The 15760-nt window shown below is 41.3% G+C and overlaps 1 protein-coding gene across 6 annotated transcripts in view; it reads right to left on the bottom strand.

Moving 5' to 3' along the window:
* The window catches only part of PIEZO2 (piezo type mechanosensitive ion channel component 2), a 417861-nt gene that overhangs the window by 91280 nt on the left and 310821 nt on the right, over positions 1–15760 (bottom strand). For all 6 annotated transcript variants that reach the window (XM_061595221.1, XM_061595247.1, XM_061595237.1 and 3 more), the window contains 8 exons: positions 11780–12051; positions 10890–11050; positions 9603–9779; positions 6982–7098; positions 6632–6832; positions 5815–6019; positions 5574–5675; positions 4653–4818 (listed from right to left, as the gene is read on the bottom strand). In XM_061595221.1, the coding sequence (XP_061451205.1) occupies positions 4653–4818; positions 5574–5675; positions 5815–6019; positions 6632–6832; positions 6982–7098; positions 9603–9779; positions 10890–11050; positions 11780–12051 (1401 nt within the window). The remainder of the gene's footprint in view (positions 1–4652; positions 4819–5573; positions 5676–5814; positions 6020–6631; positions 6833–6981; positions 7099–9602; positions 9780–10889; positions 11051–11779; positions 12052–15760) is intronic.

The following is a 15760-nucleotide window of genomic DNA, read 5'->3' as shown; positions in this document are numbered from 1 at the left end:
GCATAGGCTGCTCTCCAGGAGCAGCTGGGATCGGCTGGGAGGTGCGGCGGTGGCAGTTGGAAAGGGCGGGAATGCACTGCATGCTGGGATGGCTGTCATGTGAGCAGCGGCAGTAGCGCAAAACTCCTGCAATCTTCCAGGTTCCCAGCCTGCTATCGGAATTTTTCAGGTATCATTTAGCACTAAACTTCCACAACATTCCACCAGAATTCCGGAGCTACCCGTTATGTCGTGTGAAAGCTCAAATTTTATGCACAAATTAACAGGAAATAAATCGTCAGAATAACGGAATAAAGTGCAGTGTGAAAGCACCCAATAACAACATCCTACTGCTAGGTTAAACTTCTTAATATTTTGTTTCTCCTTCAAGATGTAGTGCAACAGTGTGTGATCTACTTTCAGTACTTTGATTGCTTCAGCACAACTAATGTATATTGTAAATTTTGTGATGCTTATGCTGATTTACATGCTGCGGCAACATAAACCAACTTCTTATACTGGGCGGTAATATGAGAAAACATCTTATGGGTCTGAGCCCTCCAATGTTGCTGTGCAATTCTGACTCACAATGAACTCAGAAGCCACAAACAGAAAAGACATTTGGTCTTACCATAAAATGGTTTTCTCTGTGCATGTCAAAAGCTGATCTCAGGTGGGTAGCTAGCTCCACCTAGTGGTTGAAGGCAGAAGAGTGCTAAAGAGGTTTTTGGGGTTTTTTTACAAGGACTTCCTGCTCTGCGCAGCTCCTTATTTCAGTTTTTGATAACAAGCCAACCAAGAGGAGGAAAGAACAAAGAGAAATAATAGGAACTATCAACACGAAACAGGAGACAACAGCACTCATATGCTCACTGCTGTAGACCTAAAATGAAAAAGACAGTGATGGCAACCCAGCTCTCCTAGGGAGTGGCCCTGAGATCAGCTTTTGACATGCACAGAGAAAACCGTTTTACGGTAAGACCAAATGCCTTTTTTCCTGTGCATAGAAAAGCTGATCTCAGGTGGGGCATACTAAAGCTGACCCATGTAGGGTGGGAACATCACTGACCTGATTACACTACTGACCTGGGAGAACGTGCTGTAGCACTCTCCTCCCAAAAGCTGCCTCTGCTGATGCATATGTGTTAATCTTATAGTGTTTAATAAACGTATTAGGTGCGGCCCATGTAGCTGCTCTACCTTTGTGATAGATGCGTGGAATGAGAATGCTGCCGATGTGGCCCTAGTTGAGTGGGCCACTATCCTGGCTGGCCGGGCTAACTTTAGAGAGGCATAGGACAGTGTGATACATGCCTTGATCCACCTAGAGAGTGTGGACAAAGACACTTTCTTCCCTAAAGACGCTGGGTGGAAGGAGACAAACTATCTGTCTGATGGAGATGTTTTGTTTTAGAGATATACACTTTCAGGGCTCTTCGCACATCCAGTGAATGCCATGCTTTCTCTGTATGGTGAATGGGATTAGGACAAAAAGAAGGAAGTACCAGCTCTTGCTGACAGTAGAAGGTAGACAGTACTTTAGGATGAAAAGAAGGGACGGTGCGTAGGACTACTCTCTCCTTATGAAACACACAGAAATTCTTGTCAACAGACAGAGCATTCAGCTCAGACACTCTCTGGGCCAAAGTAACGGCCACAAGGAAAAGACCTTAAAGGATAGGAGACGTAGGGAAATTTGACTTAGGGCTTCAAAAGGGGGCTTTTGTAGGGTCGTTAGCACCTTGTGTTGATCCCAAGTTGGGTAACGATGGATTGTAGGAGGTGCCAATGCCATTGCCCCACATAGAAAATGCCTGAATAATGGATGAGATCCCAGCGGTTTTTCCGGAGATGTAGACAGAACCACTGAAAGGGCTGAAGCCTGGCGTCTGAGAGTGTTTGGCCTATGACCCAAGCACAAGCCATCCTGTAGGAAGCAGAGAATGTCGTTTATGCCTGCTTTCCTTGGAATTAAATCCTTCTTTTGTGACCATGTCGAGAAGGCCTTCCATGTAGTCTCATATATTCTAATTGTGGAAGGGCGTCTTGAGGCCATCATAGTTTCCACCACTTGAGCTGGAATGCCTCGTTTTAAGAGGCATTTCCTCTCAATCTCCAGACATGAAGCGCCAGCCGTCCCGGGTCTGGGTGAAGAAGCTGTCCCTGTGACAATAGGTCTTCCCTGAGCGGAATTTGCCATGGAGGATCGATTGACAGATCGGCGAGTTCCAGGAACCAGGGTCTCCTTGGCCACAAAGGAACTATCAATAGAACTCTTGCCCTTTCAGCTCCAGGATGTCGTCGCCAAATAGTTTTCCACCCACATAGGGCTCAGATGCGAGATTAGAGCGGGCTGCAATATCAGCCTCCCAATGCTGCAATATCAGCCTCCCAATGGTGTAACCATACAGTCCTTTGAGTGAAAACACTTGCTGCTAATGACCTTGCCGAAAACTGCATGGCGTCCATGGATGCATCTGCCATAAACTGCTCTCGAGATTTTCAGAAAAGACTTCCGGATTTGAGCCGGATCCTGCTGCAGACCGTCCAATAGGTCCTCTAGCCACAGCAGGGATGCTTTAGCGAAGACCAAGGAGGCTGCTGCTGCTCTAATGGAGAGCGCACTGGCCTCATGAATCCTCCTAAGGCCTAGATCCAGCTTGCGCTCTGATGGATCCTTGAGGTGGGCATCCGAGTCTTTTGGGTTAAAGGATGGATTTAGTAAATTGACTATGGGGGCGTCAACCAGAGGAACCTTGAGCTGGTCCATGATGTGTTGTTCCAACGTATAGTATTTGTTAGCAGTTGCAACCAATTTCTTGAACTGCAGCGGGGCAGCAAATTTGGACTTGATCCCTTTTGGCAACAGTGATGGAAGTTTTAGTACCCTAGACTTGGGTTTCGGGTCTGGACACACAGCTGAAATTCTAGATGCTGAGGGAACTGGAGGATCTTCCGGAAATTTAGGTTCACAGCTGCCATTGCCTTGCACAGGAGTGGAAGGAAATGAGCCTCCTGGAAAATCCTATTGCTCACTACTTCCTCTGACTTTGAATCTCCACTCCATTCTTCCTCATCGAGGACAATCAGCTCATTGTCTGGGTCCACTGTTGCCTCCTCCTGAAGTTGAGGATACCTGCCCTGTGAGGTGGCATAAGGGTCCAGTGATGCCCTGCCCGGTGGTTGGGGCGTGTTTGAAGAAGAGTGTAGTGTAGTGAGGCCCTGCACCACTTGCGCTCTTGAAGGTGGCGGAGTGGGTGCTGTGGCTGGTGTGTCTTGTGTTTGCTGTTGAGCCTCAGCCACTGATGTGGAAACACCTGGGGCTAGATCCATTAGGAGATAATCTCTCAGCTGTTCCTTTAATTGTTGTAGCATGTGTGGTGATAGCAGAAACTGTAGAGGTTGAGCATGAGAACAGTGTGGGTTGTGCACCACCCTCTGAACTTGGAGTTTCTGACATGAAGAGGGTGAAATGAAGGATGCTTCACCCCTCTTCTCCTGTAACACTTGGTGAGACATAGCTGTCTAGAGGAAGCCTTCAAACTCCTCAAGAAAAGAAGATGTAAAAAAAAAAAATCACCTCCAGGGTGGGCTGGAATTGGGTGCCTTCCTCCTCAGACAGGGATTCCAGGTCCCTCTGTGACCTGCACATGTTGCTATGAGCCTCTGTTGGTGCAGCCCCCTGTGCATCACCAGGCCGTTGCCTGTCGTGACTGGTTCCCCTACTTCTCTTAGGTGCCAGTCATTGTGGAGCCACCCTGCCCACGACAGTACATGCCTCAGCCACCTTGTGCCTGCTGGAAGAGGGGCGGGCTATGGCTACCTCTGCCTGGGATTCAATAGAACCTAAAGGCCCTAGGGCCTGGTTGGATAATGGCGGATGCACGACTTTCATTGTAGTGTGAGGCTGAAGTGACTTAGGTTTCTTTGGTGGGTGGTCCGATTTGGGTGTTGTCTTCTTCATGGGCGCAAACCACTCTGTGGGTCTTATAGGGGCTAAGGGTTGTGATAATAGCCGGGCCAGGTGCTGACGAGCTGTGAGGGGGGGCTGAATATGCTTCCCCCGCAGCTGTAGCATCCCGCTGAGGCCTTCCGTGGGTGAGAGGATGGAGGAGGGGGTGACAGGCACTCGGTGTCCTGGGGAGCACGCTGCAAGAGGTGTCCCTGCTCACGCGCCTGAGAAACAAGGCTGGGGGGGGTAGAGTCCAACGAAGAAGACAGTGGTCTCGCAGCCGAAGTGGTGGGGCGGCTGCTTTGTGGTCAGCTCAACGCCACCATGAAGTCTTGGGGGGGAGGAGAAATGTAAAATGACACCCCCTTTTTTTGTTTTAAACAAGACACATGTAGGAAAACAGTAAAGGAAGGAAAAGGTACAGACACACAATAGGAAAAAAACACCAAACTATACAGGCCTGAATGCAGAGAGGAGCTAGATCAACGGTTCTTGGGGGAAGGCAGAAGAGAAACTGAAATAACGTGCTGCGCAGAGCAGGAACTCTGTAGCAGTCTTCTGCCTTCAACCACTAGGTGGAGCTAGCTACCCACCTGAGATCAGCTTTTCCATGCACAGGAAAAAAGAACACCTGTTGTCTAAATGTCTGGGAAGAGGATAAATGAGGCAGATCTTTAGAAAGATATATGGCTTTTAGAAATATTCAAGACCCAGCTCTTACCGGCAATGGATAAAATCAGGAACAGGATTGTGTTGGCTAAATGATGCTGCATCAAGGTTCATGCAGATCTCCACATTGTCTCCAGCCATGATACGTACAGCAGCCTTGTTCTCATCTTCAAATGTTTGCCTTTGTAAGGATGCCCATAGCAGCAACATGAAATCATCTGGCAGGAAGAAGACATTCAAATTAAAATGCAAACCACTAACTTTGGTTAGATATATGTGATACGACATTTTACTGACAATCATCTGTGTATCTACTCTTTTTTGTATTTATTTTTATAACGTTTGGAAACATCTTTCTTCATATGTAATCAAGTTAGCATATATAAAACTATAGCATTATTAATTTAAAAATATTAAAAATATTAAAACTGAAAACAAGCAAACTACAAACTAATAAAATAGCAGAGCAGCTGCAGTAGCAGCACACACATGCACATAAGAACACATACATAAAGAGCTAGGAAAAACATTAAACACACATGAGCCATGTAAAACTATGTAGGCTGAGCTGTTATCTGTTCAGTGTTGATAACTCAACTGATTTCCCCCCCCACAAGCTCTTTGACAGGACTCCCAGCAAAAGGTTTCTCCAATCTCAGGGTTTGAAACATGGTGTGTGGTGGGAAGAGGGACGGTACTGTACTTAAGAGTTCATATGCAGTGCCTGAATATTAGAGGTTGGTGCACATTACCACCCCTGGAATGATCTGGAAATGAACAGATGTGTTTCTCAAAGAATTGGCTCATATTCAGAGTCTATTTGAGGGACTTGGAAATTGCAGACTAAGTTTAGCAATAGGATATTGTTACTCATCTGCATATGCCAAAGTGCTTCAGAATATTAATTTAAAATGTACTACAAGGAATGAGACAAGGGGGCAAACCAGTATTAGGAATGCAGTAAAATACTTACAGACAAGAAAGACTGGATTTGGTTTTTTAATAAAATCTGGAAAGTATAGCCATTTGATGATATTAGAGTTGAAGTTGGCATTAGGACTTCTCCATGGATAATCTATGAAGGTAGAAGCAAGAACAATTACAGGAAGCTCTTCATATCACTTATATCATCTCTATTCTGGGCCCTGTCAGTTTTTCAGTGGTTACTGTAAAAATAAAAATCACAATCAGCAGAAGACAAGATATATCCTTACCTATGCAAGGAGCAGGTGGGATGCCAATACAAATAAAGTACTGGAATGTAATGATGCATGATAAAAAACAGCAGTACTTTGGCCAGATCTCTGCAATGGCTTTTCTTCTGCGTCGATACAGAACAGCAATTAACGCAAAGGCATGAATCATGGCATAGAAATCCATTCGTTGACCAATTACATTAACTGACAAGAGGAAACAGCTCTGCGATAACAAGACAAATATATAAGAACTTACAATAATATACTAAAACCAATAAAATCAATAGGAGCAGCATAAAACAAATTCAGCTATACAAAATAAACCAAATAAAATTGAAATCCTTGGAAAATAAGTTTTTCCAATGATATATTGAATTAATCCAGAAATGGCCAGTGTGGTGCCAGATGTTGTTGGACAACATCTCCCAACAGTCCTAGCCAGCATGGCTAGTGGTCAAGTATGATGAGAGTTATAGTCCAGCAACATCGAGAGGGCACCATGTTGGCTATCCCTTCTATCACTATTGATAGAAAGGTAAATTAAGTGTGGCATATTTATTGAGAGAAAACCTATCAACTGTTACATGCTAGTAAGCAAAGCGTTACATGGAGTTTCTAAAAGTGAAGAAATATATGTATCTTGGACTATCCAAGAGAATGTAAATTCTGTATATTTTAATGTGTTTTGACATTTTGATAGCCACCCTGAGAATTGAACAGTATAATTTTTTTAAATACCCAAGTAAGTATTTTGCAGAGCAGGGTATAAATTCCTAAAATACATAAATAAGATCAAGTTGAAGTCCTGTTTTAACCATACTGGCACTGAATTTACCTCCAAACCAAACTTATAGAAGAAGTAGTTTATGAAGTATTTAAGACAACTAGGTACTCCATCATCCAAGTGTAATCTGGTAATATCATGAAAAATTGTTTTTGTCTCAGGTGCTGTGAGATTGTTTCGACATCTGTAGTACTCCTGATGCCGGTAAATAGTTACTTCAAAGGCCAGAATCGCCAACATCAGCAGGTTATTCTACAAGAGAAGGAAACTATGTTAGAATCAATATTATTTTAAAATCAAGCACACTGCATCTTGCAATACGCCCCCTAAAAATATTTATACCTCATGGACTGTACTGTCTGATAAAAGAATAATTTCAACAGAGAATAACTGATAATTACCCTCAAATATACAAGAAGAGGACTAGACTTTCTTAATCCAACCCACTCAGTCGGATCAATGGCTTTTTTGTAAAGAAGTGATTCATTCATGTCTTCTAGCTTCTCAATTGTGTTAGGCTAAAATAATAAAAAAGACAGATAAATTTCAGTTTAATTTTTTCAAGGGGAATGCATTGATTAAACAGAGCTAGGACTATATCATTAGCTAAACAACCCAGGCACCTGCACAGGCCTTCATCACTGACTTTATAAATTCCCTTTAAGACCTTTACTAATAGCTAGAATTGAAAAGAGGCAGACAATGTGTGGTATCCAACAAAATAGTTCCATTAGCACAAGGACTTCGGGCTGAGCAGTGGACCTTCCTCTCCCGCCGAAACCTGTTCTGGGTTTCCCCCCCAACACTCTGGAACTGATTTTGGGAGGGCATGGGGGATGCACAGGAAGAGTAAAGGAGGGGAATTACCATTATGCAAATGACAATCTTTATGGTAAAGAAACTCATATAGCTTTGTGGACAAAGCTTCTGTATCCTCTGGCTTCTGCCTTATCCATTAATGTATGTCACAATCCATCCCCTCCTTTTTCATAAAATCGTCCCTTGACCCACCCTGTCCCTCCAAGTACTGCCTGAACTTACTACTATCCTTCAGTTCCAAACTCTTGTATGCAATTTACCTATTTCTCCCATAGCATTTTTCCTTCCATACAAGCATCTTCAGTTTCCTGCCTGATATTTCATACTTCATAAAGGAAACCACATATTTCATAACGGAAACCACAGACCTCAACAGGGTGGTTTACAACAGATACTATTGGAGGTTGCTGATTTATTGGGTCACCATAAGTCGTAATCAACTTGAAGACACATAACACACAAACATTTCTCATCATCTTATCTTATCAATGTGTCAGACTGAATTACTTAACTTCCTCTGATGCTTTCCTCTCCTTCTTTATTCTTTGTATTCATTGAGAGCATCAACATCCACTCAGCCAACCATGAAGTCATGGCTTTATCTTTGATCCTCCCTCTACTTTGCCCCCATGTTCAATCTGTTGCAAATCTGTGTTGCTTCTCACTCTACAACATTGAAAAAAAACCCCATCTTCCTAGTGCTGGGTAAAACTAGCTCATTATTTGGCCATCTCCTGCCCCAACTACTTGTAGGCTATCAAAGAATCATCATCATCTTATTTGTATGCCACCTTGCCACAAAAAAATTATGCATAAGACAACTTACAAGAAAGTGAATAGCAATTACAATAACAATCTCATAATAACAAAATAATAAAACAGTAACATAACAGCAAATATCACAGCAAAAAACACAACCATTTTCAATACTATAAACTTCAGTACAACTGTCAGCTTCTTAAAATGGAAATGGACTGCCTTCAAGTCGATCCCGACTTATGGCGACCCTATGAATAGGGATTTCATGGTAAGTGGTATTCAGAGGGGGTTTACCATTGCCTCCTTCTGAGGCTAGTCCTCCCCAGCTGGCTAGGACCTGCTCAGCTTGTCACAGCTGCACAAGCCAGCCCCTTCTTTGTCCGCAACTGCCAGCTGGGGGGCAACTGGCCTCCTTGGAACTATGCAGCTTGCCCATGGCTGTACAAGTGGCAGGGCATGTAACCCCTGAGCCACTCACTTTAGCTGGTCCTTTACAGTCAGGAGACACAAGCGGGGATTTGAACTCACAGACTCTGGACTCCCAGCCAGGCTCTCCCCACTGTGCTATACCAGCTGTTGTCAGCTTCTTAAAAGGCTTCCAAAGGCAGGGGGTGGGGTAACTGGAAACACCCCACTCATGATGTTGAAGAATCTGGACAGGCATTTGCCAGTGATGTTTTCAGTTTAGAATAACCTAATACAGAGGTGGGAAAACTTTGGCCTGTAGGACTAAAAAGTCACGCCAGGGGTGTAGTTGTCCAGGGCCTCAGGGGGTCTTAGATGCCTTACTTTTTTGGGAGCAGGGTCCCAGCAGGGTCCCTATGTCTCCAACATCCTATGAGCCAATCAGTGTGAAAGGGGAGTGTGTTAGCCACTGAGAAGAATCTTCTAACATGCTTCCTTGTCCTGTTTTGCTGATTGCAGCCAATCAGAGTGAAAGGAGTTGAGTCAGGCACTGAGAAGACTCTTCTCAGTAGCGAACACTGCCCCCCTTTCATGCTTATTGGCTCCTAGTGATGTCTGTTGTTGTGGGAGAAGGCATTAACAAGGGATCTAATTCTCAACCCAGCTGCAAAAACAGGGGGAGGTAGGGGTTGTGGCTGTGACTATCATCAAGGGACCTTGCACTTCTGAATTTGTCACTACACTACTGTTCCCACAGCCAGGAGGGATTCCACTGGGGCTTCTCCTGGCTGCAGGAAGCATCAATGCCATCAAATATACATATAGCAAATGGATTGAATGCTTGGCAGGATATGTGCTTGATTCAGAAATTAGCTGATATATGTCTTGATTTGGAGGGAAACAGCTTGACAAATTTCTAAGCCAATTCAACATGAGAGAGGGCCTATTGCTATTCATCATGACTCATACTCACTGATCCCAAAATTACTCATTTAAAATAACTGTTTTACTTTTTTATATTAGCTAGTTACTTACTCACCATTGTGCAGTTGACAGAAAACATTTCAGGATTAATAGATCCGAGCTGGTACAACATTTTGCAGATGATAATCACACAGGTCCACACAGTGCAGATACTGGATGCCAATGGGCGGAGCTGAGAATATGGCAGAGCAAAAGCCCAGGCAATCAAAAACACATAGTTAAGGAGAGAAACCTGGAAGTACGAAATGAGGAAGTGAGACCTTCCAATAACCAGCAATTAAGAAATCAAATAAATATAATATAATATAATAATAACTTCACAACATTTTGGGGGCTTTTATTATGTTGCCTCATGGTAAACTGTATTCTGACAAGGAATTCAAAGCACAATAGAGTAGTGGGTTGAAATGTTTAAGAGAGCAGGACAGTTGATCAGCTGGTAGTCTTGAAGAAAGGAGGAATATAAACGGGATTAATAGGAAACAGCGGTGTGAAGATCAACATAGGAAAGGGTGTGGACAGCTTTCAAAGTAAGGGCAAGCAACATGCTGGATGCTGAAGGGAATATTCTAAGTAATATGAGGAGTAAATGTTTAAGCAGTGGAGTTTTGGATAAAGGTGAACATTGCTAAGATGTAAGAAAGGAAGGCAAGGGAAAGGAAAGTTGAAGAAGTCAAAATGTGGACATGACAAGAGCATGAAACAAAGTTTAGCAAAGAGGATGGAGAAGGAGTGGATTTCTGCAATAGAATATTAAAGCAATAAAGCACTTTGGTTCACTGAATCTAGTAGAGATGAAACAAATTGAATTTCAATATGCCTGCAATACTTCAAAATATCAAATCTACTATATTATTATTATTAAGATTTATTAGTTGCTTGATACCTGAAGGTCTCCAAGCAACTTACAATTATGTTTAAATTTTGCAATGCAAAATACATAATTTGAAATTTACATTTTGACGTCTCAATAAAGTTTTAGGTGCACCTTTTATGGACAAGTCTAGTATTTCACATCCTTTGGCTTAAAGGAGGAATACACATTTAATAAACAAACAAATAAATATTTAAGAAATTCAAAACATCATTGTTTCAAATTCAAAATCTCAAGCATCACATTTTCAAACTGTTGTACGTCACCATATTTTAGTTCCAGATCTTCCTTTGTTTACTTCACAGTGACAGCTAATTTAAAACGGAATCAAGTGGAAACTTCAACTGCCAAATGATCCATTCAACCCCTCAGATTCATATATGAAAGTTAGCAGATCATCTATCTTTCACTGCATTCTAACACTGATATTGAAAGAGAAACTGACAGGGACATCTATTATTTACTTGCCTCTTTTACTGTGACCCAGATAATATATGATGAAACAATTTTGATAATGTGTAGTTCCAAAAGCCACCACACAAAAACTTGCAGCTTATGAAAGCATTCAAGAAATTTCAAGAAAAGTACGGTGAGGCGATCAATTACCAAATGCCATTTGTTTCTTAAATCTGCAAAGACAAGTCAAACATAATGAAACGTATTTTCGTTTTTGTGATCAGAGCTACTTTTATTTTCACTTAGAAATATTAAGGGTGGTAATAGTTTTTCAAATTCAACATTCTATTCTCAAAATAAAATTCAAACCAGCTAAGTGGTTTATTTTTGTTAAGGGCAAATGTGACTGAGATTCATTTGAAGTCATTCCTAGATCCCCAAAGTGTCATTTTTACATCTAAACACATTTATTCCTAATTGTATAAGGGTCATACTGAGGAATTCTGAGTTACTGTGGCAGGGAGTTCCATAGACCCTAAAATATAAAAATTAAAGAAGCACCAATATCTAAACCTGTATTTATAAAAAGCGGGACTGAGGAAACCACTTTCCCTATAGCAAAATATCTTGGGCCAAAGTTTAGCTTTCTGGCTGGTTTGGAAGTACACACCTTAACCATTTTGGGGTATTCTTTGAGTCCTTAGAGGGCTCTTTTGTGGTTTTTTCTTTCCCTTTCTTTAGTTTTTTTCTATAGACTTCTTGAGCATCTGAAAACCTCAGGGTTAACCTCCCACTTGATTCCTCCCACTTGTACATGGATGGTGCTGTTTTGTCTACACCTATGTGAGAATAGGAATACCTAAATAAGCAATAGAGGGAATGAATGCACTTATCCTAGATGAATCACCTTTAATGAATAGTAAAACAAAATAGACAAGGGTAAGAAACTCCCCAGAGGCTACCTGATATTTCTTCTGTCTCAGATTCATCCTCCTCATCTTCATTTTCTTCAACTTCCTCCTCTTCATTTTCGTTCCCTTCTTCCTTATCTCTTATCTCTCTCCTTTCCATCGTGCATTGTTCTGGTTCTTGGAACATTTTTTCCTGCTCGTCTTTTTCTTGCTCTTGTAAAACATTTTCCTGCTCTTGTAAAACATTTCCCTTCTCCTTCTCAATATTGGCATTTAAATTTATCATTGTGATATCAGGCAGGCTTCCATCTTGATGAACGAGCCTATTGGTAGACAAAATAGGCATGTAAACAAACTAATCAGTTGCAATACCACAAAAAATCTTCTAAATTCATATAGTAAAAAAAACAAGGAGTGCATGAATAAATGGGTCAAACAGTGTTTAGAAAACAGAAACTCCACATGGTATCTCACTACAGAAGCAATTATTTGTCACTTTGATTCTAGTTATTTGCGTTAGTAATCAGTGATATTGCCACCTAAACTTGACATTTCCCCCAGAGAGGAAAAAATGGTCAAAGTTTAAGATGTAGAAGCATGAAATGACATGTTTTAACAGCAAGCATTTCATGACTTCACATGGGGACTTACTCATTTTGGCGGATTGGTAATTTTTTCTTGATGCTGCTCAAAGTAATTGAAACAAAGAAAAAAAGGAAATGAGAACAGAGGAGTTACAGAAGAAGAACAGATATAAGACATCATGCTATATAACTCACTAGCATTCTCTTAATCCATCTGAGCAGGCCTTCAGATGCCAGGAGCATGCCATCCTGGCATTAAAAGAGTGCTTCTATTAAAATGGAACGTGTATACTACAATTCCAAAAAAACTTATTAATCATTCTTACATTATGCAAGTGAATTATTTCAAATAATTTACACCTTCTTACTCTGAATATATTTTCATTTTTTAAAAAAGCAAAAGCCAATTTGTTAGGTTTATCAGCATATTTTTCCAATTGCAGGTACGCAATTCTGTTTATTCAATTCAAAATTCTGTTAATACTATTAAAGAGGTTGCATTCAGGAAAGTATTATACTTTTATGTTAGTAATTAGTAGAATTGTCATACAGATGACAACCTATCAATCTCTAATCCAAACCTTAATTTGAGAATATTCCATGACATTGCACTATTAGTTCCTCTCTCTAAAAGAAAGTTAGGAATTTCTTTCAGCTCTAACACAGAGTCATTCCTTGATGTTTTACTCTGTGGTCCAAATTCGACTTAGTGGACAGCTCAGTGCCCCAAATACTTAAATGGACTAGGAGTGCTCAGAGTAATAACAATGGGTAGTAGTACACACAGGATGAGGCAAACTGTTGGGTAATGAATTGAAAAATATTGACATTAACAAACATTGATTAAATAATCTATTTTTAAAATCAAGCTACTGTCTTTCATTTTTACACGTTAGCATGTTGTTGCATTTTATTTACTTATTCCAAACACAACTTTTATGGTTCTGAATTTCACAAGCACTTCATTATTTTATCCAATGTACTTAAAATACTAATAAAAACATGAACAATACACTCTAAATTTCCAATACAGCCAGAAATAAATACAAAGCATCTTTCAAATAATGAACTTGTAAGGCTTAAATCAAGACATTGTTATAGAAACATGACATTAAATTTATGTCCAATGATGAACTACATGCAAGTTGTCAAAGTATGTAAGATCATACAACATATGCACAATTTTAGCAACTATCTTCATAAAAAGAATTTTTATGGCAAAAAATCTGTGACAATGATTTCCAAGAGAAATTGCTAAATATGCCTCAACGTGATTATGGTTACTACTCTAAAATAATGATGGGTGACTTCACCTTCCAAGCTTGCCTGTCGTTACCAAGCTTTCTCTGATAACTCATAGGTGGTGAAAAACTCCCTCAAAAGACTTCTTTGTTTGTTTGTACCTTTGGGGTACAGGTCAGCCTTACTAAGTGAGGCATAGCAGATTTCAGCAGCAGCAAAGTCCTTATCTTTAAGGCCTGGATGGTTGTTCATGGTGTGCATTGTGCCCCAGAGAGTTTGGGAAATGGAGCCCCAAAGGGTCCTGGCTCAAAAGAACCGAGAAGAAATATACTGGAAACACCAATGCTCAGCTTTCTCATAAGTAAAACTTTGCATGAGTCTTCAGTTCTTAAAGATGAGCCATCTGTTGCTGCTGCACGCCTTTCTTGCCATTGCACCTCCCTTTTTGTAAGGTAAATTTTGGGAATGGCAGGATCAGTAATAAAGAGGAAGTCTGAAGGAAGGGAGTGTGGGTGCTATTGGAAGCCTATTATGAGCTGCACCAGAACCTTATGAATGTCTATAATGGCTTGGTGAATTCCTTTCAAAATTTTTCTAATTCCAAATTTTGGCACTGTGAAAATTATGAAGGTTACATCTTGATCCTAAGCATATTATACAAATCTTATTGATTCCTGTGCCACTTACTTTTACATGCGATCAGGATTGTGGGAAACAGTATTATTGTTATGCTGCCTATTTAAACTGCCATTATGCAAATATCTTAATTTCAGGGGTAACAGCTCTATATAGAAATAACGCCAAAAAAGGTATGTTGTAAATCCTAAGCAAAAGCAGAGGCACTGATCTACCAAGAGGTATTATGCAAATGCTAATCACAAGTTCTCATCAGGATTTATGACCACTCACAGAAACACTAAATCTGGACCCCAACACTGAGCAAGGCTCTAGCAACCAGGGACCATCAAAATTTGTTCTCCCAAACTTATGAACTAGGACCTGCAGCACACTGAGGAAGCAGCACCCTTGTCCCTAAAGGCCTCATATGATCAATCCAGCACCACCAACACTCTTTGCAAGAAGTGATGGAGAAGCTATAGAGTGCTAGGCTCCAAGCCAAAGGCCTCTTCCATTAAGGATGTTTATTCCCCAGCAAGGGAGTTGAGACTGGAAGGATCGTCACGATATGTAGAGCTCAGTCTGCATCCAGCCCTTGCCAGAACAAGTTGGCCCTTCCCTCAAATCTGTCCACGTCCTGAAGAACCTGCATCTGACCACTGTTGCTTTCTGACATGTGATCTTTGAGTAGCTACAAGGTCCTTTCCTGTCAGTCTTCTGCTGTCATCTAAACCCCTTCCTGACCTGCTTCCTTGCCAAGATTACACACTTTCCTCAATTAATTCCTCCTTGCTTTTCCCTTTATCACACTGCAAAATGATTTTTAAACTCTGGTGAGTGGTTCATGGTTCGAGAGCTATTGTAGGAAAATAGTGTAACAGGTGCAAAGGAGAGCAACAAGGATAATCAGGGGACTGGAAACAAAGCCCTATGAGGAGAGACTGAAAGAACTGGGCATGTTTAGCATTGAGAAGACTGATGGGAGATAGCACTCTTCAAGTACTTGAAAGGTTGCCACACAGAGGAGGGCCAGGAGCTCTTCTTGATTGTCCCAGAGTGCAGGAAATGCAAAAACAGGCTCAAGTTACAGGAAGCCAGATTTTGGCCAAACATCAGGAAAAAATTCCTAACTGGTAGAGCGGTACAACAATGGAACCAATTACCTAGGGTGGTAGTGAGCTCTCTAACACTGGAGGCATTCAAGAGGCAGCTGGACAGCCATCAGGTATGCTTTAAGTTGGATTCCTGCACTAAGCAGGGGAGTTGGGCTCAATACCCTTATAGGCCCCTTCCAACTCTATGATTCTCTGTGGTGTAGTGGTTAAGGTGTTGGACTATGACCTGGGAGACCAGGGTTCAAATCCCCACATAGCCATGAAGCTCACTGGGAGACCTTGGGCCAGTTACTGCCTCTCAGCCTCATGAAAACCCTATTCACAGGGTCGCCATAAGACGGAATCGACTTGAAGGCAGTACATTTACATTTTAATATATGCATTATTGGATCACTACCACTGAATTCAGAATGAAAAATGTGCATTATAAAACATAGAATCCTCTACCTGGGACAATCATCAATGGACTGCCT

Source organism: Rhineura floridana, chromosome 1 (assembly GCF_030035675.1).
Source record: "Rhineura floridana isolate rRhiFlo1 chromosome 1, rRhiFlo1.hap2, whole genome shotgun sequence".
Taxonomy (NCBI): Eukaryota; Metazoa; Chordata; class Lepidosauria; order Squamata; family Rhineuridae; genus Rhineura; species Rhineura floridana.
This window is presented reverse-complemented; position numbering and strand designations above follow the sequence as displayed.